We start from the raw sequence: 26,946 nt of genomic DNA on the forward strand, positions 1-26,946 counted from the left end.
ATGGAAATGACGTATATTTTGCCTGGAAACAAGCATGACATCTACAACAATGATTTACCCTTCCCCCCTCCCCATCAATCAATGTTGGAACACATTGGGAAACCGCTGAAGTCATTGGCATTTCTCAACATTGAACGGGGGAGAGGAGGTGAGAGTTTTCCGTTATTTACACGCAAGCGCCCAAGACATATTTCGTTGATTGTCTCTACCGAATGCAAAATATTTCATATAAATTTTGTTTTTGTGTCATAACTCAAAAACGGAATGTCGTATGAGCTTCATATTGCACATGATTTGAGAGTGGATATTGGGCTTTGGAATCATAACAAAATTGTTGAATAAGAAATTGGTTTATTTAGGGAGTGGTCACTGAAACCATCCCCTATGCTAAACTACACACGTTTAAGTAATTATGGCTCTAAACTGCTCTAAAATGTCATTTTTGTCCCATAACTTAAAAACAAAATGTTGTATGAGCTTCATATTGCACACGATTTGGAAGATATAATATTCCTTTGAATCATAATCAAATTGTTGATAAAGAAGTTGGAATATTTAGGGAATGGTCACTGAAAACACCTCCTTTGCTAAATTACACACATTTCAGTAATTATGACTCTCCACTGTATGATACTGAGTCAAATCTCGTTTTTGTCTCCTAATTCAAAAACACTACAGATATAATTTTTAAAGAAATATTACAATGTTTGCAGCATGTTTTCTAAAATGTTTTTTGAATCTTATTAAAACGTTCTGTACCCTTTATAATATAACCTAACATGTAATGTTTTCTGTAAAACTTGCGTTTGCTGAGTATAGGCCTATCCGAACGAGTCGGAAAGATTATGATGTAACAATTTGAAACAACTCATTTCTGAAAATTATTTATAACTAGATTTCGCGGTTCTCGGGTCGGGCGCTTCTCGTGATAGGCCTATTTCTAATTACCCAAACTCGTTACCCATATACCTGCCCTGACTTTTTAAACTACTAAGAAATGCGTCTCTCAATGATCAAGACCCAAGACACAACTTAATCAACTCTGTTTGTTTTAAAGGTGTGATGCTTACTCGGTAGGCCTACCCATAATCTGAAACCAATCATTCGCCTCTTCCAAGCCCTGCCCTGTTACCACATTTAGAGAAACCGAAATTAGTATCTGGCCGTGGATATAGGCCGTTACTAAAGTAATGAAATCAATCGCAAGAGAACGTAAACGCAAAAACAGTTCATAGGCCTTCCGGAAATAGTCATGTTCTCATAAAAATAGGCCTACATGCACGTGTTTGGTGTGTGCACGTGTTCGGTATCTTAATATTGAAATATGTGTTGAAAATAAGGCCTATAATTATTGGTCCGATGAGATGCACCTGTTAGTCGCACTGTAATGCTTTTCCGATGCGCGGACTGTACTCGCGCGACACTCCGCTGATACTCCGCGATAGCGCACCGCGAAAGCACGCGATAGTGCACCAGCGTGAACGCGAAAACTCGCGGGACGCGAACGCGATAAGCCAGCGGACAGAGGACGGACACGCCGTAATTAGTATTAAGATAAAATACGCTTTTGCGGTGAGAAAAAAAAAGAAAACAACAATTAAATACACTTAAAGAAAAATCGACCACCACGGGACTCGAACCATTCACATCAATCAATAGTCAAAAGATTATGAGTCGAAGGTCTAAGCCGTTGCGCCACGCTATCATTTCGCAATCGAAGTAACCAGTTTTGGTCTTTTATAGTAGTCAAGTATCGGGGAAAGTGTAAACCTGTAAAGTGGAAATGGCAAAGTGCATCAGTTTACCATAATGACAAAATGGTCCAAAATCAACATTTTATGGTTTTTAGGCCGCATCTCATGAAGCGTGACGTTCGCTTACCTTGGCTATACCAATTGCGAATGTTTGAATACAAAAGGAATGACAAATTGATCGCATTTATGACATTTGTTAACAGTTTGCCATTTTGAATTGAAATAAATATCTATAAGTATATATTAATATCAATGCAGGGCAAACTGCTCAGTATGCACGTTATTCAATGCAGCAGTTTACCATTACAGATTACCATTATAGGTTTACACTTTACACCCTTTGACTATTCGTGTTTTAATTGCGTGAATCATTGCTAAATTATGCATTCATTATTTTCTATGCTTCTTTTTTTCTTTGTTTGTATTAAAAGAAAGAAAAGAAAGAAAGAAAGAAAAAGGAAAAAAAAAAAAGAAAGAAAGAAGGAAAGAAAAATGAATGAATGAATGAATGAATGAATGAATAAATGAATGAACGAAAGACATTTGAAATAAATAAAAACATGAAAATGGAAAAGAGTTGAAGTGACCGCTTATAGGTTCAAATTGCAAGCAGCTTAATCACGAAGCTCCCGTGGCGAAGTGGTTAAGACATAGGTCTTGTAAACACGAGGTCCTGGGTTCGATTCCCTGGCGGTGTTACTTTTTCTGTTTCATTTATTATTTGCGACGGTCAACCCGGTGAAAGTATTTGTTTATCATAAGTACATGATTTATACATTTTTGATTTATTTTTTCTGTCTTTCTTTCTCTATGTTTGATTAATTAATTTAATTATTTCTTTCTTTCTTTCCCAAAAGCCCCCAAATGAAATACTTTCCGATTTAAATGTGATCTTATAATAGTCCTACAAACCTCCTCCACCCTACCCCACATACATCCACGCCCAACACCGCAAGACGCATACACACCCTCCCCCACATTATACACACACCCCATACACAAAAATGTGAAGCACAAATCTGCTGAAGATAGTTGTTACATCATGTCAAAAACAAGTTAATGCTATCTACTGAAGATAGTCGTAGTTTATTATTTACTTCTTACAATCTTAACGTACATGCGGTTTTAGTATTTAATTAAAACTCATTTTTCTGTTTTCTAACGCTCGTTCACCTATCTGACAAGTGCTATGAAGGTGAACTTTAAATATTAATTTTAAAAATAAATTAAACAACTCAGAATCATGCAGCTTAGAGCCGTGATACGATTTCTCGGTTTTGAGATATAGCATAAAAATTTCATTAAATGCGTGTATGTTAGGGTATGGGGTGTTTCAGTGTCCACTCCCTGAACCAACCAATTTCTTTATCAACAATTGTATTATGATTCCTAAGTACATGGTCTGCTTCCAAATCCTGTGCAATATGAAGCTCATACAACATTCTGTTTTTGAGTTATGGGACAAAGACGACATTATAGAGCATTTTAGAGCTGTAATTGCGAAATGTGTGTATTTTAGCATAGGGGGTGATTAAAGTGACCTAAATAAACCAATTTCTTTATCAACAATTTTGTTATGATTCCAAAGCATATAATCCACTCTCAAATCGTGTGTAATGTGAAGCTCATACGACATTCCGTTTTTGAGTTATGAGACAAAAACAAAATGTAGATGAAATATTTTGCATTCGCAGAGACAATCTCTGAAAAAAGTCCTTGGGCGCTTGGTACACTCTGTCGAAATCCCGTGCAGAATTTAATATGATCATGGAAATGACGTATATTTTGCCTGGAAAAACATGACATCTACAACAATGATTTACCCTTCCCCTCCCCATCAATCAATGTTGGAACACATTGGGAAACCGCTGAAGTCATTGGCATTTCTCAACATTGAACGGGGGAGAGGGGGTGAGAGTTTTCCGTTATTTACACGCAAGCGTTCCAAGACATATTTCGTTGATTGTAGGTAAGCATGATAAGCTCTGTGAATAAGTGACTTGTAATGGCAATTGGTGTGATTAAAAAGCAAGCTCTTGAAAACCTTATTTCTCTGTCAGACGGCGGAGCTCTGTCCAATTTTTTTAGGAAAGTTTTATTTTAAAGAGCTCTATCTCTTGATACAGTTCATATGTACATAGGAGGCTCTGTTTTCAAGTTATGAGCCTTTGAAGTTGACACTTTTACATTCAAGCTTTTCATAACATGCATTTATTTAATAAAATAAGCAAAAATAAGCTTGTGTTGGCACTTTGAATACCCTAAAATCCATACACCCCACCAGGGGCCCCTAAGGAAAATCCTCACTGATTTCAAAATTCAGATATTAGTACAAAAAAAGTACAACAAAAGGTACAAATTTAAAAATACAGTTTTCAGTGCAAAATACGGATTTTTGGTCTTCTGAGTACGAAAACCTGAATTTCAAAGTTGGCACATCTGGTATAGGCCTATGTGACTTCGTCAACAATTGTTGCCAGGAATAGGGGTAATTTTCAGGCAATTTGTGGCAACCAATTCTTGACTATTGCCTGCCCGATCGGGCAAAGCTACAAATAATATTTGTTGTGGCCTGCTGGACTTGATTGTCATCCCAAAAACACGTTTTTGGCCCAAGTTATTTCCAAAATTGACCAAGGCAACAGCTTCTTATTTATTTTCTGGAAAAGCACCGGTTTCTGAGTGTTGTTTAGGGGTAATAATTGCATCAGTTGTTTAGGGTTAGAGAAAAGACAACTACTTGTTTAGGGTAGCAAATTATGCTACTTATACTTGTTTAGGGGTGCAAATTTCAGTCTCAGTAATACTTGTTTAGGGCGCTTTTTGTGAGTTCACGGACGCGCCTGATACCCCCTTCACCATTACAGTGGCCCCCCTGGGCAAGAACCGCCTTGCTCACGCTTTGTATGTATGAAGCTCATAAGTGTCCATGTTTTGTTGGAGCTGGTCACATATGTTTGTATTATTGTACATTGGTTGATTTTTGCAAAGCGCCATGAGCGTCTCTCGACAGATACCGGCGCTTTATTAAGTGCCCATTATCGTTATTATACACTCATTATCCATGTAGGGCCTGTCTAGGCCAGGGTATTACTGTATAAATGTCATCTGTCTCACTCTCTTCCATTTTGTCTTCCTCTCTTACACTTTTCAGTTTTTGGTTGTCATTTGTGAATTCTCGTAGTTCATTTTAGTCAATAATGTTAGCCATGTGACCTGTTGATCGCTTGCTTTTCTTTTCCTAGAGTGAATAAAACTATGTTTTCAAATAACAGATCTCTTGCTTTTGTTTACTGTTCTGTTCCATGAGGTCTTTAATTTTTGCTTCCTATGTCAACTTACTATATAGGCTTTTACAGTCATTATGGGTCTTCATAATTAATATAAAATTGAGGGTTCCACGGTTTCCACCTGTTGAAACCATCAATTGTGAATGTTCCTGATTCATGGAAAGCATTAATACTTGATTTCATTGTGTACATAGGTGTGAAAGGAACAGCCACAACATCCAACAACACCTCTGAGATGGAGAAGACATTAGGTATTGAAGCGGCTAGGTAAGCAGTGGCATAGCCAACACTTTTTCAGAGGGTGGTCAAAGAGGGGGCAAGGGGGAGCCTACTTTTAAAGGGGGTAAAGTTTGACGAAAATGGGCTAAAATGGCTAAAAATCTTACATATCAGGCGGCCAGCATCTCACAGGGGAGGGGGGAAGACTTCTCACAGGGGGGCAGGTTCCCCCCTTTGCCCACTGGCTACGCCTCTGTAGGTAAGAAATCATTTGGCAACATAAAAGGTTACTACCTTATACTCTAGAGTTGGGTTTTAGGGTTGGAATTAAGGATGACAGGTTTGAAAGTTTGGCATGGGTTTCAAAATCTGTCTTTCAAACTCTAATTTTCAAGGATTTGTGTTTTTTCAGCAAATTTTGGTTTTGCCATGTATATATGCCTGCAATTTTCAATCAAAATTTTAAAGACTCCTGAATTCCGAACCGATTGCCATGTTTACATGAAGAGATTTGTAAATCTTTGCTTAACGCCAACCTTCTCTTAATTCCCATGATATGTACCACTACCCAGAGATATAAAGTTTATCTTTTGAATTGTTATCATTCTTAGTGGCTTTGGTGATGTATGTTGATTTTGCTGGTGTGACACGTAATAATGTATTTTTTGTGTATAAAAGAAGTAAAGAATTAGTAGTTATTATTTGCATTATGTCTTATATTTGCACACAGACAAACCATTATAGAGCAGATAGAGTACACTATGGTGAGCCATGGAATGAGTATAGATCATCGTCATGTCATGTTGCTAGCTGATCTTATGACATACAAGGTATGTATCTATGTATACCACTTGAGTATAGATCACCGTCATGTCATGTTGCTAGCTGATCTTATGACATATAAGGTATGTATCTATTTAAACATGAGTCTAGACCATCATCATGTCATGTTGCTAGCTGATCTTATGACATATAAGGTATGTATCTATTTAAACATGAGTCTAGACCATCATCATGTCATGTTGCTAGCTGATCTTATGACATATAAGGTATCCATATTTGGATTTCAATACTTGTCACAATACTGTCAGAACCCTCATTCCCTCACATCTTGATTACTGTAACATTTAGCTCAATGAAATAATACGGAAAGATCTCTCCAGACTACAAAAATTACAAAACAAATATGCCAATCTGATATATTGTAAGCCCAAGTCTAATCATGTGAGCCCACTCTTCATTGGATACCAATTCATGAGAGAATCAAGTTCAAGAAATTCACACTTGTGTACAAGTCCCTGAATGGGCTCTTTCCTCAGTACATTTCCAACTGTCTCACGGTCAAGAGCTCCATACATGCTATGAGCACTAGGTCCAGTGAGAGTGTTAATTTTATCATGCCTCGCACCAGGAAATGTGCTGGGGATAGAGCCTTTTCAGTGACTGCTCTACAATCAAGAATGCCTTCAGCCTGGACTCAAACTCACTTATTTCCTTAATTTTGGTTGCCATTGCTTTCTGTATTTTTGTATTTTTGGGTTTCTTTTCTCTTGGGTCTTGAATCCCTAGGCAAAGGCGCATATGTTATGTTATGTTATGTTATGTTATGTTATGTTATGTTATGTTATCCCACTTACTGAAATTGACCATTATATGCCTTTTTTCTAGGGTGAAGTACTTGGAATCACTCGCTTTGGTTTGGCCAAGATGAAGGAAAGTGTGCTTATGTTGGCGTCGGTAAGTTAATTATTCAGTTCAGTACACTTTGACTCAGTTCAATTACATAATTTGGCTCTCTTTCTAGGAACATGAATGGTGTCATATACGTATGTTAGAAACTAACAGTCAAAATTGATATGGTCTTTTAGGCTGCGATCACATAGAAGTATACTGTATACGGTATTCGCTATATGATATACGCTCATTCAATCAGACTGAGCTCACAGGAGTATACTATGTGAACTGGGCCTGATCGAATGAGCGAATGTCGTATAGCGAAAACCGTATACCATATTGGCCTACAGTATAATTCTATGTGATCGCAGCCTTAAGAAAGCATAAAAGCATATGTATGTTGCAGCTTGTAACACAAGAAATAATGGAAATGAAAGAGACTTATTTTGCATAATCATGTATCAATTGATAAAAGTGTTTATTCAGTTTAACTGGAAGCTATTGTATTTTGTATCCACAGTTTGAGAAGACTGCAGATCATTTATTTGACGCTTCATATCATGGCCAAAAGGATGCTGTATGTGGTAGGTATCAGGGAAGGGATAGAAACTTAATAGAAATTTTAATAATTTAAATAAGTGTGAGAATGGAAAAAAGGGGAAAAATGAAAGTTAATCAAAAACAGGTTCCCACAGTTCAAAATAAAAGTACAGAAGTTGTTCACATACGCTCTCTAAATTGCGACCATGATCAAGTACCAAATGTCAGGATTAAAAAAATATAAACAAGGCATTCATTGTTCATGACTTTGTATAGGCAAATTTGTTGATTCCCTACAGTTTAGGTATGGACATTACCGTTAGAAGTTACAGAAATGTAAAATCATTTTAATTGTTGAATAATAATATGAGGGGAAACAAGAAAATTTGGAATTACAAATATGGATAAGATTGATCATAATACTAAGAATTTAAAGATTTAATTATGAAGATTCAAACTTTTGAATGTAGGTAGTGAATGCACTTAGCATATGTGACACAATATTGTCCATGGAGGCCAAAGGATGCATTTTTGAAAATTAAGTTACTATAATTATTGCCTTACATAAACATTAAGCTATCATTCATATACTGAAAACCTCAAAGGTCTATCATACCTTTTTTTTTAAGTTCAGAAGTTTTGTGATGTCTATTTCCTTATGTATTTTATTGGTATTTTACTCCATATTTTTGCCTTTATCTCAATTTCAAATTTGCCGCCTTTGGCCTCCATGGACCAGATCTTGTCACATATATAATTGTATGTAAATATTTCAATGTGATTTGTAACTGCTTGTATCTTTCAGGTGTGAGTGAGTGCATCATTATGGGTATTCCTATGCACATTGGAACCGGTATATTCAAGTTACTCCACAAATATCCTTTTGATTTGAAAAAATTGATTTAAACTGTTAGATGGCTGTTGTCATGTCTCTCCTGCAATCCTTTTTCACATCTGCAATATATGCTGATACTCTCCACCTTAGGAGTGTTCCTTTAGTTACCAATTCGCTGTCGTAGTGCACGTTAGTAACCATTGGTTACTGCTCCAAGCCTGGGCTCATACACCTGTTCCGAATTTTGATATGCCATAGGCTTTGTCTTGTGATCATTTCGATCAGTGGTTCGTAACAAAGAAAGCGTGATCCAGTTGACCTGGCAACGGCCATATTGTAACATGCACTACGACAGCGAATTGCGAGACACAGGTCAACTGCGAGTACATGTACAGGGAGATCCAAATAACTCGGCATTTTGTCCTGACACTAACACATGGGCATGTTGTAGTACTTGTCACTAAGCTAAGCTAAGATTTAAATAATCATGTAGATTTCAACAAAACAAAGGGCAATGATCGATTATTTCAAGTTGGGAAAACCAAACTACACATTTCAAAGCTATCCACAAAACAAATATATAAACTTTTAATGCCATCAGAATGCGACCCAATTTGCGTTAAATATTGGCAAGATCACTTCAATTGTAATACAAGTAAATCATCTTGGAGACAAATCTTCACTTTTAAAATAAAAATAGAATTGAAACAAATTTGGACACTTTCAATATAACCTTTTATATAACCTAATACCGTGTAAGAAAAACCTATTGAAATGGAAGATTAGTAATTGGACGAATGCTGTTTCTGCAATTGTCGTGAGGACTATGAACACTTTTTCATATCATGCAGGAAAAATACATCATTTTGGATTTTCTTTAAAGAATGCGTGTTAATTACGACACACACACATTTGACCGTGTCTCTAGAACATATTATTTATGGTTGGAACAAGAAAGACTCACATTTTGATTTTGTAAACCTGCTCTTAATTATAGCATCGTTTTCAGTTTACAAGGCCAAAATAAGATATAGTGAAACCAATATATTTACTCCTATACCAATGCTCTTTATTAATGAAGTAGAAAGATTGAATGAAATAACAACAAATGCAGAAAATGTGCCAACAATTATAAAAGAAAATCAAAATGTCTGGGATGAACTTAAGGTTCATTTGAATATACTGTAATAAGTTATACATAATGTTTTGATAATGTTAATTTACATGTCGTGGCTTTTGAGCCGCAATATTGTGGAATAGCAAGTTTTTGAGCTTGATATAGCCTATAAACTAAATAAAATAAAGGCGTTTCGCCAACCTCACTGAGGTATAAAGAAAACAAAAACTTGTCACTAAGCTAAACAGCAAGATTTGATTTACTCTGAGATCTCTCAGTAGGAGGTTATACTGTACATGCAAGTTGTAAAGGAGAACATTTTTTCACTATCCTAAGATTATCTGAATCACCATGCACATTGAAACACCATGCATGATATTTGAACAAACTGGCATTTTTGACTGCCTATATTTGCTCATGACAAATATTCAAATTCACATGCTTAAGTTAATTTAGCTTCCAACTTGCTTATACTGGCATGCTTCTTAAGTAAAAAGGTACAGGGAATAATGACAAATGAATAAATAAATGAAGCCCCTACAATCTTCAAAGTCTCCTTTGGTTTCTATATATGGCTGAGTTTTTAGCATATTTGTAAGAAAAGCAGAAAATGAGAAATCATCCACAAGATGATTCTAGTGGTAATTCCTCCCTGGGGAGGGGGTACTCAGTACAAATGACCATACGGGGATGTGCCGCAAATATGGGTAGCATTTTCAGCCTTTTGGTATATCAATGACCCCTATTTTGGTATATGAATGGGTCCTTTTTTCAAAATTTTCTCAATTTTTTCGGAAAATAGCCCAATATTTCCTTAATCTAGCCAAAATTGTCAAAATTTTCCCAAAATGTTGGAAAATTTGTAAAAACTAAGACAATTTGGGTTAAATTCGGCCGAAAATTTTGACTTTTGGTATATCAATGGGTCCAAATTTCTTGAAAAATTGGTATATTTATGGGTCCACTTTCAAATTCTCAGCGCACGTCCCTACCAAAACCAAACTTGAGTACCCCCCCCTCCCCCGGAATTCCTCATTGATGTGCTTAAGGGATCTAAAATGAGCATTTATTGTGTTTCGACAGTATTTTTTGTGGGACATGAGAGCACCTCGGACCTATCGAATTGCATTCAAATCTGAAGCATGTCTTTCTGATATCAAATAATTTTCATTTTTGAAAATCACAATATAATACAAATTTTATGACAAATTATAAAAATTTGATATTTTTCAAATTTTGATATATAACAGTCCTCGAAGTGAATTATATAAATCTAATGATATATTCTTAAAGTGTATGTAGCAGGGAGGAAAAGCCGACGGTCAATTGAAAATTTTGACCTTTCATATTGAAGATATGGATTTTTTCCCAAAAGACCTAATTTTTTTTTGGTGTTTTGGGAAAAAAATCCATATCTTCAATCTGAAAAGTCCAAATTTTCAATTGATCGTCGGCTTTTCATCCCACCTACATACACTTTAAGTATAAATCATCAGATTTATAAAGTTTACTTCAAGTACTGTTAAATATCAAAAATATCAATTTTAATGATTTGCCATAAAATGTGTATTAAATTGCGAATTTCAAAAATCAAAATTATTTGATATCAGAATGACATTCTTCGTATTCAGAATGCAATTCGATATGTCTGATGTGCTCTGATGTCCCAAAATAAATACTGTCCAAACGCTCATACCCCAGCCCTTAACCTGTTGGGTATTATTTTTGAAAGTCGCATTATTTTGTTTGTTTTATCATAATCCAGATGAGCTAATTATTGAAAATGTTATTTCGATTTTTTCCTTAACCTGAAAACACAGCTGAGAAGGATTGCACACCACCAACACGTAAACTCATCTTTGATAATCCAGAATTTCATTTACCTGGGATGGCCACATGACACAATACCACACCACCTATGGTCTCATGAATAGATGAGGAGGACTGCACTACGGCCATGCATGAACTTATTTGTGATAGTCCCAAATCCTGGGATGGCTTCGTGACAAAATACACACCACCTCATGATGCAGCTGAGGAGCACTGCACACCGCCTACACTTCAACCACAAATGTGAAGTTATAGGGATTGATAGAACCATACTTAAACATTGGTTATTATTTGGGTATTTTACTCTTTTTTGACAACTCACAGAAATCAAAATGTTCAGGTGCTGGGATTTTCTTACTTTACATTACTTCAAATTATATGAGTATTAAAATAATGGTTGTTGTTGCCTCTTTGAATATGAAAAAAAACCACATATTGAAATCCAAATATTCAGCCGAGGAGCATCTTAGGTAAAAGAAATAAAACATGATGTTTATGGCTATACGCTAGCGAAGTTACGTAATTAATCGGATTAATTACCATAGCAATAGCTGAAAACAATTTTGAACATATCGCGCTGCACTACAAGCAGGTTACACTAATCACCTGTGTATGTCTGCAATCATAGATTGAATACAATACTGGTCTTTTCATAGATACTAATCTTACAGGTGCAAGTGATCAGCATGATATGGTTCAATGCAGAGGTACCGTGTGAACGTATCATTGCAGCGCGGTATATTCAAAAATTGTTTTCACCTATTGCTATGGTAGTTAATCCGATTATTACGTTACCTCGTCAGCGTATGCTTTTAATAGTTCTTCATGTAAAAAAGAATTGGTCCTCAAATGTTAAAAACATATATATGAAGAGATAAATTAAAATTGTTTATGTTTTCTTTCTTGGGAAGGTTATTGAGCCAGATACAGATCCATTAACAATAAAAGAGGTCCATATAAGTACATACTCAACAGAGTATCTATGATATAAGAGGACTTGAATGGTTTCTTGCATAAATATATAGTAACTGGTCTCCTACACAGTCTGAGTACTTGTGCGTGCTAATAAAATAACTAGGGAAATACTAAATGAACCTTTTCTTTAAAAAGTTGTCAGTCACTTTGGACAAATTATATATTTATACAAATTGTTTTCTTTTGAATCAGTGGCTCCTGCAATATGCATATTGTATCGTGGGGAGGAATTTTGGTCAAACTAAATTCCGACAGAGAAACCCAGAAACCATGAATTGAAAGTAAATTATCAGATATATAAATGATGATATAACAGGTTCCTAACAATAAAGTATGAATGTAGAACATTTCATCACAAGTGTGTGGGATTGCTTGAGAGACTGGGCTTGAAACAATAAAATGCTCAACACCAGTCAAAAAGGCAAAGGTTGCAGTAAAAAATCCATATTATATGGACTTAAAGATAATTATTTGCAAATTGTGTGTTTTATTTTGTGTATTTGATATAATAATTATTGTCTCACCACAACTTGAAGGTGCCAAAATAATATCCATTAATTGGCCATTCCATAAATAGCGCAATGTTCCAGCACAGATAATGAACTCCAACTGGCAGTGTGCCTTCCCTATCAAGCACCCTAAAGACTTGATTTACCTAGACATAGATTCATTGGTTCCTGTTTCATACATTTGGATAAGGGGGAGAAGAATGTTTTAATCTATATAATAATACTGGTAGTCTGTGACTCTGTCCCTCTGTGATTCTGTCTGTCTGCCTATTTTCTCGGAGACTAGGGGTTGCACGTTCCTCAAACTTGGTGGGCGGGTGAAGAATATTTTAATATTCATTATTTAACATACCGGTAATTTCATTATTAAACACATCGCTGTGATAGGAAAATACCACACCCGAATTTAGATTACTATATTGCCCGGTGGGGCACTTCCATAACGGATATGCATCATGTGCCTCGGGATAGACCCCTATTACAAACTGGCTTGTTATTGTCCTACCTAATACCCGATGACCCCCTTTAAAAAACATTTAGGTACTCAATGACCCCCCTTTTCTATTTCCTGCTACCTAATGACACCCTTTTTATTCCCAAAGTTAAATCATCCAGTTGCTTAATTCCAATTGTTAATTGTTTCAAGTTCCCAAGGTGGCCAAGTTTCTTTTTCGCAGTTTTGGCACTTATTTATGTGTATTCAATGACACCTTTTGGGCAATCTTGTACCCAATGGCCCCCTTTATTTAAAGTTTCATACCGAATGACCCCATTTTTATTCAGATTGCGTACTGAATGACCCCATATTTTTGTAATTGTACATTTGACTTGAAAGCCCCCTACTTTTAACATGGCCAAGGCACATCCCTGCCATTTCAGATAGGGAGTGCCTCCCCTGGGATATAAGCGTTTTTGTACTGGTTTCCTAAGCCTTTTTAGAGTTTTATTTTTTTATGTGGTATTTTGGTATATCACTGGGCATTATAATTGAGGGCGTCGCTGTGAAGCAAATCACACATGGCCAGGGGCGTAGCAAGAGCATCAGGGGCCCATGGACAAGGAGCAGTACGGGCCCTTTTAACCATGCAGGGCAGGATTTAGCCTACCTTATTGGGGCCCTGGGCCAGGCCAAAATTTGGAGGCCCCGAAATCATGTGCCGAGGAAGGTATGTCCACTCAAGTCAGTGGCCAAGTTTTGGTTTAACTAATGGGGGACCCAAGGGGGACTAACATATTTTGTTCAATTCAATTTCAGCCTCAGATCAACATAAATTTTGGTATTTGAATGCGCGCGAAGCGCGGAAAATTTTACTATTTTGACCAAAAAACATGCTGTTATTGCATAGGGCAATTTTGGGGCCCCCAAAATATGGGGGCCCAAAATTGCCCTGGACCCGGGCCCATCTGGCCCAATGGTATAAAAATCTGGCCCTGCTCTCCATTATCAGCCCTTATTTAATTTTCGCTTTTGTGCTCGGGGGCCCCTGAACCCTCGGGGCCCATGGACTTCGTCCACCCTGTCCCCCCGCTTGCTACGCGCCTGCACATGGCTTTAAAAAGTTTCAAATTAATTTGTAGGCCAAGTGTCACCCTCTTGGTCATGGGCGTCAATCCGGGGGGTGAAAGTAACAGTGGGGATTTTTGACAGTTTAGGCCAATGCTCCCACCCCCACATGCTGGATTTGCGCTAAACGCCCTTTGTTTGTAAGGGGCTGTGCAATAGTAATATAATGAGCCACAATGTTTTTAATTAAATCAAATACTGGAACTTGGGGACTGGTCACAAACACTTGTTAGGGGGCCTGATGCAAAATGGGGGGCTCTTAAAAGTTTTGACCTTCCTAAGGGGGGGCTGAAAAATTGGCCGTAATTGACTTTATATGATTTTCTATGGGGTTGACCCATAATTTTCATGTCAAAAGGGGGGGCCATCCTGAAATCTGAAAAGGGGAGGGGCTTAACAAGTGTTTGTGAATGGTCCCTTACATTTTTTGCAACCAACAATACTGTGTCTACTAAATTTGTCATGTAGGTGGGGCCTAAAAGGGGTAACCCCATGAATGTGTGGCCAATATCTTGCCCCCTATCCTTATAGTGTCCTGCCAAAAATTGCTTTTCCCATGTGTCCTTGGCCTGGTGGGGGGAGGGGAATTATTACACAGCCCCTAAAATCTCATTTTATATTCTTCACAGCTATATCAAGATATGCAAAAAACAAACAAAAAACAAAGAAACGTTCAGATTGAGATTGATCTAGAGCTATGGACAGAGGACAAAATTGTTGTGGACGAAATGGGGGTAGACCGACTGCATATGTACGCCGTGCATGTACTACAGGCTGCAATTAGCGATTCACATGGCGTCGCGTTGTTGTGAAATTGTACTGTATTATTTCCTGATTTTCGGGGTTAATTTTATCAATTTGACGGAACAAACGGAAACTACAAGCTGCACGTCTTACATATATTGATCTTTAAGACTACGAAGACACAAACCTGACAAGATTTATTATTATTTTGACAGCAGTAAATTGAGTTCATTATGGTAAGCTTAAAAATTCATTCATCATGTTCATCATGACTCATGTTGATGATGTTGTTCATCATGCATTCTTCTTCTTAGGGCGTGTTCTCACTACAGACATGGGGTCTCGTACCTAGGTCCGAGTCCACATACAAGTGGACTCAATCCACATTGATTTCGCGTTCTCACTATATCTATAACACCAAAATGCTGATGTACGTACATGTAGGATCGACTCCACTTACCTGTAGTCATTGGTAGTTCACCACGTAAACTTGTATGGCTCAAAATTCGGACCGCTCGCCAATAAGTTTACTGTCATTCCATAATTTAAAACGGTTGAAGTTAATTTAATGATCACCGATTCCCGGTCAGTTATTTTAGCTGTGTCACGTACACGTATGACGCTGGTGGGAACCAGCCAAACTTCAGTAAAAAAACACGATCGCCGATAACGATACGTGATGTGGGACTTGCATAGGATTACACAGAGATATGTTTTGCCAAAATTTGACCATTTCTAGGCAAGTTGGCCCTACTTTGTCTGCGTTATGTGAAAAAGGACAGTCTTTAGTAATTATACGTGCAACGCTTTTGATGTTTTGAGAGACTGTGCGGGATCCCAACAAACGGAAAACTGAGCCTATTCTTGACTGTAATATTCCTTCAACACGCTGCCGTACAGTAACAGTCTTATACGATGGACAGATAGTATATCAGTTTGTGAATGAGGACATCGTATAAGATCCTGTGCCATATACTGGGGTACACAAAAAGGTGGCTTTGTTACATTTTGATGTGCAGTTTGGATTTCAAAACACTGTCTCTTGAGTATTCCTTCACTTAGAAGATTCAATTAGGTCTTAAATTGAGGCTAATTTATTCTATATTACTCATGTTTTTATCCTGTTTTCAAATATTTTTCAATTATTTTCTTATGACGTTTGGCATGAAATGTGCCAAGGGTGGCTGAGGATTAGGGGAGGAGGATTAGGGGAGGGATTCATATTGTAAATTTGATTTAAAACCCCCTTTAAAAATTTGAATCTAGTAAAAATGTCTAAATGAACTCCCAGACATCTAAACCAAGTGAATAAATACAAAAGTTCATTTAAAAGACCAATACTTGCTCAGAATGATTGTAAATGTGGAAAAAAGAGGTGGGTTACATCCTCCCTACTTTGTGATTCTTTTTGCCCGCATTCTCTCATATTTTAACCGATTTCCATAAAAAAGGTGTCAAAATGCTCAGAAGGATGAACCACTTCAAATGAGATGTGTAGGTAAAATGTATGAACCATTTCATTTTTTTACTATGTAACACAAAGGTACCCCAGGTTGTGACACAGGACCATAAGTTCCTTGTACTAACTTAACCGGATGTTATAATATCAAGCACTTCAATGAATGACCATGACGTCACAAATTCTGTTGCAATGCATGTTTTGAGCAGAACTCACAGCGCAAATCAAACTTTACTACATGTAGATAGACTATCAATTTTGAAAGATCATATTTCCAGGCCCCTGATATATTTCTTCAATCGATTGATATTTAAGTTATTTTGTGATATATATGGTCGCATGTCATAAGTTGGGTATGCAAAAAGGGCGGAGGGATTACATTTTTCGGAAAATTGCGCTACAAATTTGATTGGCTTTCCGTAACCCCATATCCTACAGCAGTGGTTGATACCTCATTTTAAGCCTAATATTATACTCTTTCAGTCTACTGAAGCATATAATTATACATTATTCAATAAAAATATCACATCAGTTGAAGCGAAAAATGCCAGGGGTGGAGGAGCAGGCGGATGTGGAGCAGGCGGATGCGGGAGTGTGCAATAGGGCCTATGTGAAAATTCACATGTCAGCATGTCAAAACTACTGGTTACTTTTTCAAATCTAGTGAGGCTATGATGTACTGACAGCTTTGAATGTTGAATTTGTACAACTGGCTCAAAATAAGCTAAGGTGTCATAAAAGTGTAACACACAATTATTTTTCCAGCTCTTTTCTTTTGGTCTCCAACCAGGTTTAAATTATACATGTAGTATGCACATATATCGTTCATAATACACTAAAAGAAAGATAAGTTATAGACCATTTACTTCACAAATTTAATTTTCTAGCCCTTGCGTACGTTATATTTGACAGACACAATTTTGATGATTTTCTGCAATCAAATAAAAATTTATAAAGTATTACATAAGGTATTTTGTGGTTATTTAGGTGTAGGACCTACAGCAACTGATTGTGGAAAAAAATGTGTCCAAATATTACAATAAGGAGGATAAATTGTTATAAATAAAATATGTGTGTCTGTCAAGCCATAACATACGCAAGATGTCTGTCAAATGCAACATACAGAATAATAATTTGGCAAAAACAGTAGTTCAAGATGGGAAATTGAATAAAGATCACATGCAGTTTATAAATCACATGTTTTAAAACACTTTTATAAACTCTAAACTATCATCATAATGTGAACATCAAGTGATTTTTAATTTTTTTAAACGTATTGCAGGCATTGAGTTTTGCAATGTGACAGGTGTGCTGTAAATCGCACGCCTGGATAACCCGAGGTGTGCTTTTAGGTGTGCTGCAAATCGCACACCTAAATAAACCAAGGTGTGCTTTTTTCAAAACTGGTGTATGACTATGATTTCATTTTCAGCTAAAACTTAGCAATTGTGACAACATACATGTACTTTTTTAAATGGCCATGGTAAAAGCTCTGGGGTAATGAATGGTGTATACTGCATAGATGTCCCTGGACTTTGGACTTATTGCTAGTGTCATTTGTAATTTTTTTTTTTTTAATTAGTTTTTTTTTTTTGGATTTAGAATGTCCTAGAAAGTCCCTGGAACTTTAGAATGTCCCTGGAATTTTTTTTAATTATAAAAAAAAAATTACAAAAAGATTTTAAAAATTATAAATTCTTGTTTAAAATAGGCAAATTTGTAAATTTATGTTCACATAATAATCTATGAATGATTTTAAAATGCATTTGTTTTGTATGCTTCTTTACTTCATAAATAGGTTGTAATGTGAACATCAATTATAAATTTGCCTATTTTGAACATGAATTTATAATTTTTAAATCTTTTGTAATTTTTTTTCAAGTTTTAAAAAAAATTAAAAATATTTCAGGGACATTTTTAAGTTCCAGGACATTCTAAATAAAAAATAAAAAACTTAAAAAAAAAAAAAAAAATTTTTTTTTTTTTTTTTTTTTTTTTTTTAGGTGTGAAAAAAATCGCACCCTCAGCGTATTTTCAGGCGTGGAATCGCACTCTTGCACGCCTTAAAACTCAATCCTGGTATTATGTATGTTACTTTTGACAGACACATACAAATCTTATGTATGTTACTTGCGTACAAATGTTTGACAGACAACACTTAACAATGGATTGTGTCATCAAAACAGCTTCTCCTCACAAAGTGATAGTGCCACAAAGCTAGGTGGAGCTAAATGCTATGTCATGTAGCATAATTAGCTGTATCACCCTAGTTTAGCAGGAATTACAGCACCGTCTTGCGTATGTTACTATTTGACAGACATTTCAAGAAAAATTTTAAAATTGTTATATGTTCAAAAAAGATGGCAGCCACTTACAAATTGATTATAATATGGAGAAATGAACAATATATTTACAATAGATTTACCCTTTAGTTTATGCTTCAAGTCTTTGTTTATAAAAAACTGAGGGACTTCAAAATCAATCAAAAGTTTGACAGACAATAGTAACATACGCAAGGCAAACTTTTAAATCCTTTTTTGATCTGTTAACTTATAATTCATAATGCCTCTTTCTGTTTTTTTTTGATTGGTTTACTGCACCATTTTGGGAAACAGGTCACATGAATTTCTATAAGGATCCATAAAAAAATTAAAAGCTGTTGAAAAAAGGCGTCTCTTGGCATGTTACAAATAAAAGTGTAAAAATAGGCATTTTTACAGCTTTTTTTTTTTTTTTTATTATTTAGAGTGAAAGGATTTTACTTAAATTGTGTATGCTATGTCTTTACTACCTAAACTTGCCACTAAACTAGCAAATATTCCATTTCTATTTAATTATTATTTTTAAAAAAAGATGTCAAAATATATGGCTATAATATGACACCTTAGCATATTTTGAGCCAACTAAAACAATTACTGACTACTTAAGGTGGTACTACACCCCCTGATAAATTTTTTGACTAATTTTGCATTTTTCTCAAAAAGTAACTACACACTGGTAACAAAAGTTATGTATATTACAGGGATAAGGACTCCAATTACTTCACTGAAATTTCAGTGATTCAAGACAAGGGGATCATTATATATGTTAAGAAATGAGGTACATTCTAGCGGTACCTCTTTTCTTATCATAAATATAACATACCGCTTGCGGCTTGTCTTGAGTCACTGGAATTCAAGTGTAGTAACTGGATTCCTTACCCCTATAATATACATAACTTTTCTTACCAGTGTGTTATTATTTTTTGAGAAAAATGCAAAAATAGTCACAAATTTATCAACAGGTGTAGCGCCACCTTAACCGATTATATGTTCCATTTTTTTCATTTTTGATAAAATCCTAGTTGAATTTCAGTATTTTTAGCAACATGCTAATGTACATTTCTCTTCTTGATATTCATTTCCTCAATAATAGAATAACCATCTCGCTATGTACTTGTAAAAAGGTCATTGACCTTCACAATGTAATTAACATACGTACAATTATTTTAAATAGTTCATTTGAAGCATTAATGTATTGAGAACATATCCTCCAAATCTGATGCCATTCTTGCATAAAATAACAATTTTACAGTCATTTTTGTAATTGAGGTCCGATTTGAGAAAAATGCATTTGAAAATTGAGATTTACATAGACACCTGTGTATTAATTAATTAGTAATTAAGCATTATCTCATAAATTAAGCATGTGTTATGGTTAAAAATGGTGTTAATTATTAGAGGTTGTCAAATATACAACATATCAAAAAATAAATTTTTTGTCATTTTTGACCATGTAATTGAAATTGTACCCAACTTATGACATGCGACCATATGTATTTGGACAGATCTGACATAAACAGCTCTAAAAACTGTTATTTTATTAGGCCTATACGTGTAAAATGGTCAAGCACGCCGATTCACACACAACACAACCTCTAAATCACCATCAAAAATGCTATTTTTGATTGGTAATTTTAACTCAGTCTTGCAAAATGTACACCTCAAAAACGAATATTACATGGTACACCTGAATATCCTTTCGTACTATCCTGAAGCCCAATGTTGTTTTGTTTAATTCTGAAACTGGATAAAATCTGTATCTTGCCGCGGTGCCGTTGTTTTCACACTGCACAAGAAGCATGCTGCTCATCAAACTACGGCAAGCATCTCGAACGAACGTCCATGTATAGCCACTTTCCCTTGACTTTTCTGCATAAAAAATAAATGTTGTAAATTAGATGAAATAAAGCCTGTATAAATTTGTTCTATACCAGCTATGAATTTTAAAGTTGAAAATGCATATTTTTTATCATGGAAAATTATATAATGTAGACATGCATATTGTATAGGCCTATATAGTACAACGACGGCCATCAAGGTTGTGCATACAGCATTTCCGGTATAAGTGGATCGAGTCCACTTGAAAACACGTTCTCATTATGTTGTTTGATACCACGTCCTAGGTACGAGACTACCTCAATGAGGTGGTCTCGATGCTACATCCTGGATGTAGGATCGAGACCACTTATTTCGCGTTCTCACTATGCTTGGAAGTGGACTCGATGTAGGATCGAGTCCACGTCCTGGTATCAAACAGGCATAGTGAGAACGCGCCCTTACATGTGGTTATGGTCGGCAGGGTGGCTTTATAAATATGCCACATTTCGCCAACACTAGATCCTAGAACCTAGGATTGATTGCAGATATCAGAAGTTCAGAACCGGGGATGGTCCCCCTTCGCTTCATAGGTCTCTGACATGTATGAGCCTCTGACAATTAACGTGCACAGGCATGACAGCAGAGTATGTGATCACAGCGACATGTATTGTGTCAACAGGTGTGAGGTCAAAGCTCATCTAGGGGTCACTTGAGCTGGTTTTGACTGTTTATTTCTATTTTTTTTTACAAACCACACAAGCCCAAGAAATCCCTCTTCTGGAAGACACATTTTATGCATTGTGTAATTTAGTAATTACTTTACAAAAAGTCACTTTATGGCCTTTGCCTTTAACCACATGTGTATTGTGTGTATTTGTTATCAGGGGAAAGCAGGTAAACCAGGCAAGCCAAAGCAACAACATAAAGTCAAAGTGCTTCATCCAAATAGTAGGAAAGCTGCCAAGGTCACTGGGACTTGTATGAGGAAACAAAGGATTCAAAGGTAAGTAAGTGTGAATTAATTAAATAATGTCAACCAGAAAAACTCACTTTTGGTTAGATGTTATCACCAAAGTTGTGGCCAAAACTTTTGGCCTTCAGCTGGGTGAATGATTTGGGCCGAGGTCAATCAATGAGGAAGTGCTTGATGAGTTAATCTGTTACATGGTTGGGATGGGGTCATCAAGCAACTTCCTCATCGATTGACCTAGGATGACCCTTAATCATCCACCCAGCTGAAGGCCAGAGGTTTTATTGGCCGCAACGTCTGTAATGACATCTAACTAGCTAACCAAAAGTGAATTTTTCTGGTTGACATGATTTAATTTTCACAATTTAAACATTTCCCAGATGACTGAGAGTAAGGCTAGCTAAAGAAATAAAAGATTTGAATTTGTGTTTTTCTCGGCATCTATTATTCATGCAAAAGAGGATAGGAAGGGCCAATATTTTAAGTTCAACATAAAATATTGGACCTGCCTTTCCTCTCTGACATAGCAGTAGATCTAAAAACACAACTAAGAACAATAATCTTTAATCTCATGAAATTCTTCTTCAATTGAATAAAAAATCACCCTCGTAAAAATGTCTGACTCAGACAAAATGCCTAGAAAAGTGTTACTGTTATGCTGTTCTTCCCCTAGTCTAAATTAAATGAACCCATCAAACCTTTTTTTACCTACTGAATGTGCTAGTTACTGCAAGGACATTAGTGTTAAGTTGGCAATTTCATGTTTGTGGCAGGTGTAGTGTTTATTCATTGGACTATTTACTGTTTTATTTACAGAGCTCACACTGAGACTGCACTGAAGCAGACATTATTACTAGACAAGTTGCAGTGGTTTAAAGATAACAGAGATGACAGTAAAGATAGCTACACCAAGACAGACATGGTAGAATTAGTCAAAAGGTATTAATGAATTCACTTTTACAAAGATGTTTGATTCACCAGTGAACTTCAACATTCAGATGTTGATGTTGACCAGTACATGTGTGATGAGTTGGATGTTGTGATTTCCTGTTGCAGTAATTATATCGGTAAACCTCCAAATCTACTGATTCCATTGGCATTCTGTTACACATAGGGCCCACATACAGCATACTGAAAGTGTCAATGCCTCTTGTGCATATTATTCTTAAGGCTATGGGTACATAAGTCAAAAGGGCTATATTGGCACGTAGCAAAAGGGTTATATTATATGCGTCTGGTGCACATATGTCAAAAGGACTGTGCAATATGGGCACATAAGTCAAGGGGCTATATGATAATGTATTTATCATGTGTCCCAGGCACTACTAAGCAGTCATTTTCACAGGGATATATACTCATACTTTTTATTCTTGTGACTCTCCTTTGTAGATATATACACAGATTTGATGATGAATTAGAACAGATAGAAATCATCCATGGTATGAAATCAAGAAAAAACAGACAACATGCAGCCAGGGAGGATGTTATCAGAATGACTATGAAGAGAGAGGAACAAGCCTTCAACACATCAGGAATTGGTAAGGGCAAATTAATGAGAAATAAGAAGAAAGTAAACTCTTGTAAATATCTCTTAAATTAGCAGATGATAGGTAAATTATTTGATTTGTTCAAATTATTTCCAGAATGATGAAGCGTTTGTTATGATTTGTAGAAATACCAGAGAAACTTTGTACAAGTTATGTCATCTTTATCCAATACTTAGTAAACAAACACTATCTTTAGTCATGTCACCTGGGATGATATCTTAAAACTGTCAATCATTTCATGATGCAGACTTAATGTATAACATGTATATTTGTCTGCTGGTAGCATGTCTCAGGCGCAGGGGTGTTCTTTTCCATCCAGTTCTGTCCCTATGCCTGTGTTTCTGGTTCTTGGATATGCCGGGTTAGACCTGACGTTGCTCCAGCTTTGGCCTCAGATACCTTAATCCATTGTGTTTTGTCATAAAAAAAAATCCATTTTCTCTATTGTTTTATGTATTTCCTTGATGCTTTTGATGCATGCAATGTGCAATCATATGACCTTTGTCTTAAATGATGTTTTTATTGTATTGCTCTTCATGTAATTTGTTATAATGTGTGCAATCGTTTCATATGTTTTATATGCCATTTGTATTGTGTATTATATGTATGGCCTTTGTGCCACCTGGGAACCAAGGGAGAACAGTGCCAGTGCATTGATTGGTCACCCCAGGTTAAATAAGAAATAAATAAATAAATAAACAAAGTATACACTCTTTTGTTACTTACAGAAATGCCAGATCTATGCGATGCCAAGAACTTGGAACTGTTTTTAAAGTGGGATGGTACATCTAAACATGCCCATCTGATCAAGATGAGACTAGTCAAATTGTCCGATTCTTCTTTGAGTTCAAAACAAGTAGGCAAGCATAAAGGTGCTAAAAATGAAGACAAAGGAAGGAAGGAAGAAGAGGACAAAGGGAGACAAGAAGAGGAGGATGCGAGTGATGAACAGAGTGATGATCAAGACAACAAGATTGATGAGAATGAGAGGACTGATAGCATGGATGTTGATATGACACCAGACTCATAAATATCAAGTTAAAGTTGTCCTAACAGGCTCATTAGGTTTCACTACCTGAATAGAATTGATCAAAAATTCCCTCCTGAGGTTGGTATTTGTCAATGAGTTGACCAGATTACAGATCATTATAGCTAGATGCAGTATATAACACAAATGGGTGAATGAGTTACATGAAAATGACCTTGTGTGGTATTTAGTTCCTCTTTTTAAATGTTGATCCCTCATTATAAAAGTTTTTTTGGTTGAAAAAGGAGGTGAGACATGATCAATTCTGTTCAGGTAGTGAAACCTTGCCTTGCATATCCCCTACATAATGGTAATTCGCACATGCGGGGAGATAATAAAATCACCGCACTTGGGTAATGGCTTAATTGTCCAATTGGATACAAATACAAATATTTACGAGGTAAGGTAATATGTAAAAATCACATTGACATACAATATCTTCTGGCAGCTCTCCTGAAAAAAAAATCAAAAATTCATCTAAACATCATCAACCTGCAGTTTTATGCATTCAAGCCATCTTATATACTTATATATATAAATTTATCCGTATCAACTGATCTAATTTGGCCTTAATTATCAAGAGAGGAACTGCAATTACTGATCATAGTGTGACATGAGATGATGCACCCAAACCAGTATTGGCAAAAGTGGAAATTAAGTTTTCGATTAAATATTATTGCTTATTGAATACACTTTGTAATTTTGAAAACCTCTATGCCCCTCTACTGTGGTTCGCCTCAAGTTCAGAAGTGACATCAATGCCTTTTCACGGTTGTGTTGCAAGTGTGCCAACAAGCTGTCCTTGTACTTGTGTGCATGCTCTACGTGATTAACTTAATGTGTGCGATTCAATACTGCACCTACCTACGTCACTCACTACTGAAGCAAACCAATGAATAGCATACTTGGATTTGATGTTGTAGTCTAAATGCCCTGATGAATTTGTCTTGTATTGTTTTTACTGCCTATTTTTGCATATTATTTTAAATAAAATAAATGCTTGGCTTGAGTGGACCAGCCATGTCACAAATATGGACTGATCTGGGTAAAACTTTACATCTTCAAATACCTTTGAAAAAAGCTTCAGCCTCGCACATTGCTGGTAGTCACAAAATGGTGACCTTGATGGCAACTCCAACACAAATTCATGTGATAGAGATTTAGATCCTTAACCAGAGAAGATGCCTTAACACAATCTGCTTGAGCTGTTCATGACATCAGATACATCCAGTGTTCAATGATGTCATAAACTATAGGGTCCACATCTTATATAATACTTTTTAAAACAATTTGAAAAATATTTTACAAAATGTATAAAGGTATGTACAGTCCTATTGTTTGACACCTGTGGACCAATTAAAAGCGTCACACGTCAATGTGTTCGGTCACAATGGTTAATTGTGTGAAACCATTGTGACTGAACGCAATGATGTGTGATGCTGTAATTTAGTCAATATGTGTAAAATAAGTAAGGCTACCCGTACCTAATACAAGTGTGCATTTCGTCAAATATTTTTCAATTTATTTTTAAAAGAATTTAGGGGGGGGGGTGGGAACTTATTTGAGGACCCTATATAATTATAGTATAATTATTCTTGGTGAGTCAGTGCATATTTCATTGGGAACAGCTTCAAATTGAATACCTGAGTGGAAGAAGGGCCCAACTCCATCAAAACTGTTTTTGAGATATTAAGAAAAAACTGAATATTTGGAAAAGTTTTATAGACAGAATGTTTTCATTTTCAGGGGACCTTTAATACATGAACATACAGTATTACATACATTGGAAATCATATATGATGTTTCCACGGCAACGGTACAGGTCTTAATACGAGCTGGAGTTGGGCCCTTCTTCCACTAATATACTGCAAGTGCCAGTTCCGTAAGCAGATGTGTTATAAAAAGCTACAGAAATTAGGAAATTATCCATTAATTGCCCAAGTAGAAGCATATAATATGTTAGCAAGAAAGTTTATTGTAGTGAAAAGCAAATTTCATAGATTAACAAAATTCCTCTTTAACCCAATATTTGTGGAAGAAGGGCCCAACTCCACGGAGTTGGGCCTTTCTTCCATGAAAACCAGGATTAAGTGTATGTGGAAGACTATTTGGAAAGTGGATTTTGGCTCATCTTTCACACACAAGGAAGAACAGTCTGCTGGCAATAAAATGCTGGGTCTAACTCATTTTTGTAAAAAATTGGAGTTGGGCCCTTCTTCCACTCAGGTATTCAATTGTGAGTGTTTGCTCAAAGCTCATGTATGTAAAAACTTATGTTATATGTATGCCAAACAGCTGTCTCACCACATTGGCTGTAACTGACTCGCCGAAAGTAACAATACAAGATCTCTAAATGGAGGATAGCAAACAATGTACACATGGGCCCTTTCTGTATGTTTGATGAAGAATATTGCAAGACTATTTATGCTGCTCTCATATTTGTCACAAGACTTACCTGATTAGTGAAATTAAAGGTTTCTTATATTATTGAGGTATATTATTAAAGACTGCTCCAAATTTCTGGAAAACATTAAGTTAGGAGCTGTGTAAAGTTTGTTGGTATAAAGTTGAACAATAACTGAACATTGAGTTGATTATATTTTAAGCCTACTTAATTGTGTTGCCCTTGAAAGTTTGCCTGGTCAACTGGATGGGCCTTTAAAGTCAATTCACAAAGGGTTTATGATCAAAATATCTAGTTTCCGATGAACACCAAAGGTTTGTGAAATGCACTCATGTTGTTGCAGTGGAAG

General features: G+C 36.0%; 2 protein-coding genes across 2 annotated transcripts in view; both read left to right on the forward strand.

The window, feature by feature from the left end:
• The window catches only part of LOC140158509 (DNA-directed RNA polymerase III subunit RPC1-like), a 68,675-nt gene extending 55,974 nt beyond the window's left edge, over positions 1-12,701 (forward strand). The window contains 6 exon segments of the mRNA XM_072181617.1: positions 5,239-5,311; positions 5,994-6,093; positions 6,932-7,000; positions 7,458-7,521; positions 8,283-8,352; positions 11,248-12,701. Of these exon segments, the coding sequence (XP_072037718.1) occupies positions 5,239-5,311; positions 5,994-6,093; positions 6,932-7,000; positions 7,458-7,521; positions 8,283-8,352; positions 11,248-11,329 (458 nt within the window). The 3' untranslated portion in view covers positions 11,330-12,701.
• Positions 12,702-15,113: 2,412 nt separating this feature from the next.
• Positions 15,114-25,825, forward strand: LOC140158511 (translation machinery-associated protein 16-like). Its single transcript, XM_072181626.1, has 5 exons — positions 15,114-15,287; positions 21,534-21,652; positions 22,436-22,558; positions 23,009-23,157; positions 23,895-25,825. The coding sequence occupies exons 1-5, from the start codon at positions 15,285-15,287 to the stop codon at positions 24,194-24,196; spliced, it is 696 nt and encodes a 231-aa protein (XP_072037727.1). The 5' UTR covers positions 15,114-15,284; the 3' UTR covers positions 24,197-25,825.
• Positions 25,826-26,946: the final 1,121 nt, after the last annotated feature.

Source organism: Amphiura filiformis, chromosome 8 (genome assembly GCF_039555335.1).
Source record: "Amphiura filiformis chromosome 8, Afil_fr2py, whole genome shotgun sequence".
Classification (NCBI taxonomy): Eukaryota; Metazoa; Echinodermata; class Ophiuroidea; order Amphilepidida; family Amphiuridae; genus Amphiura; species Amphiura filiformis.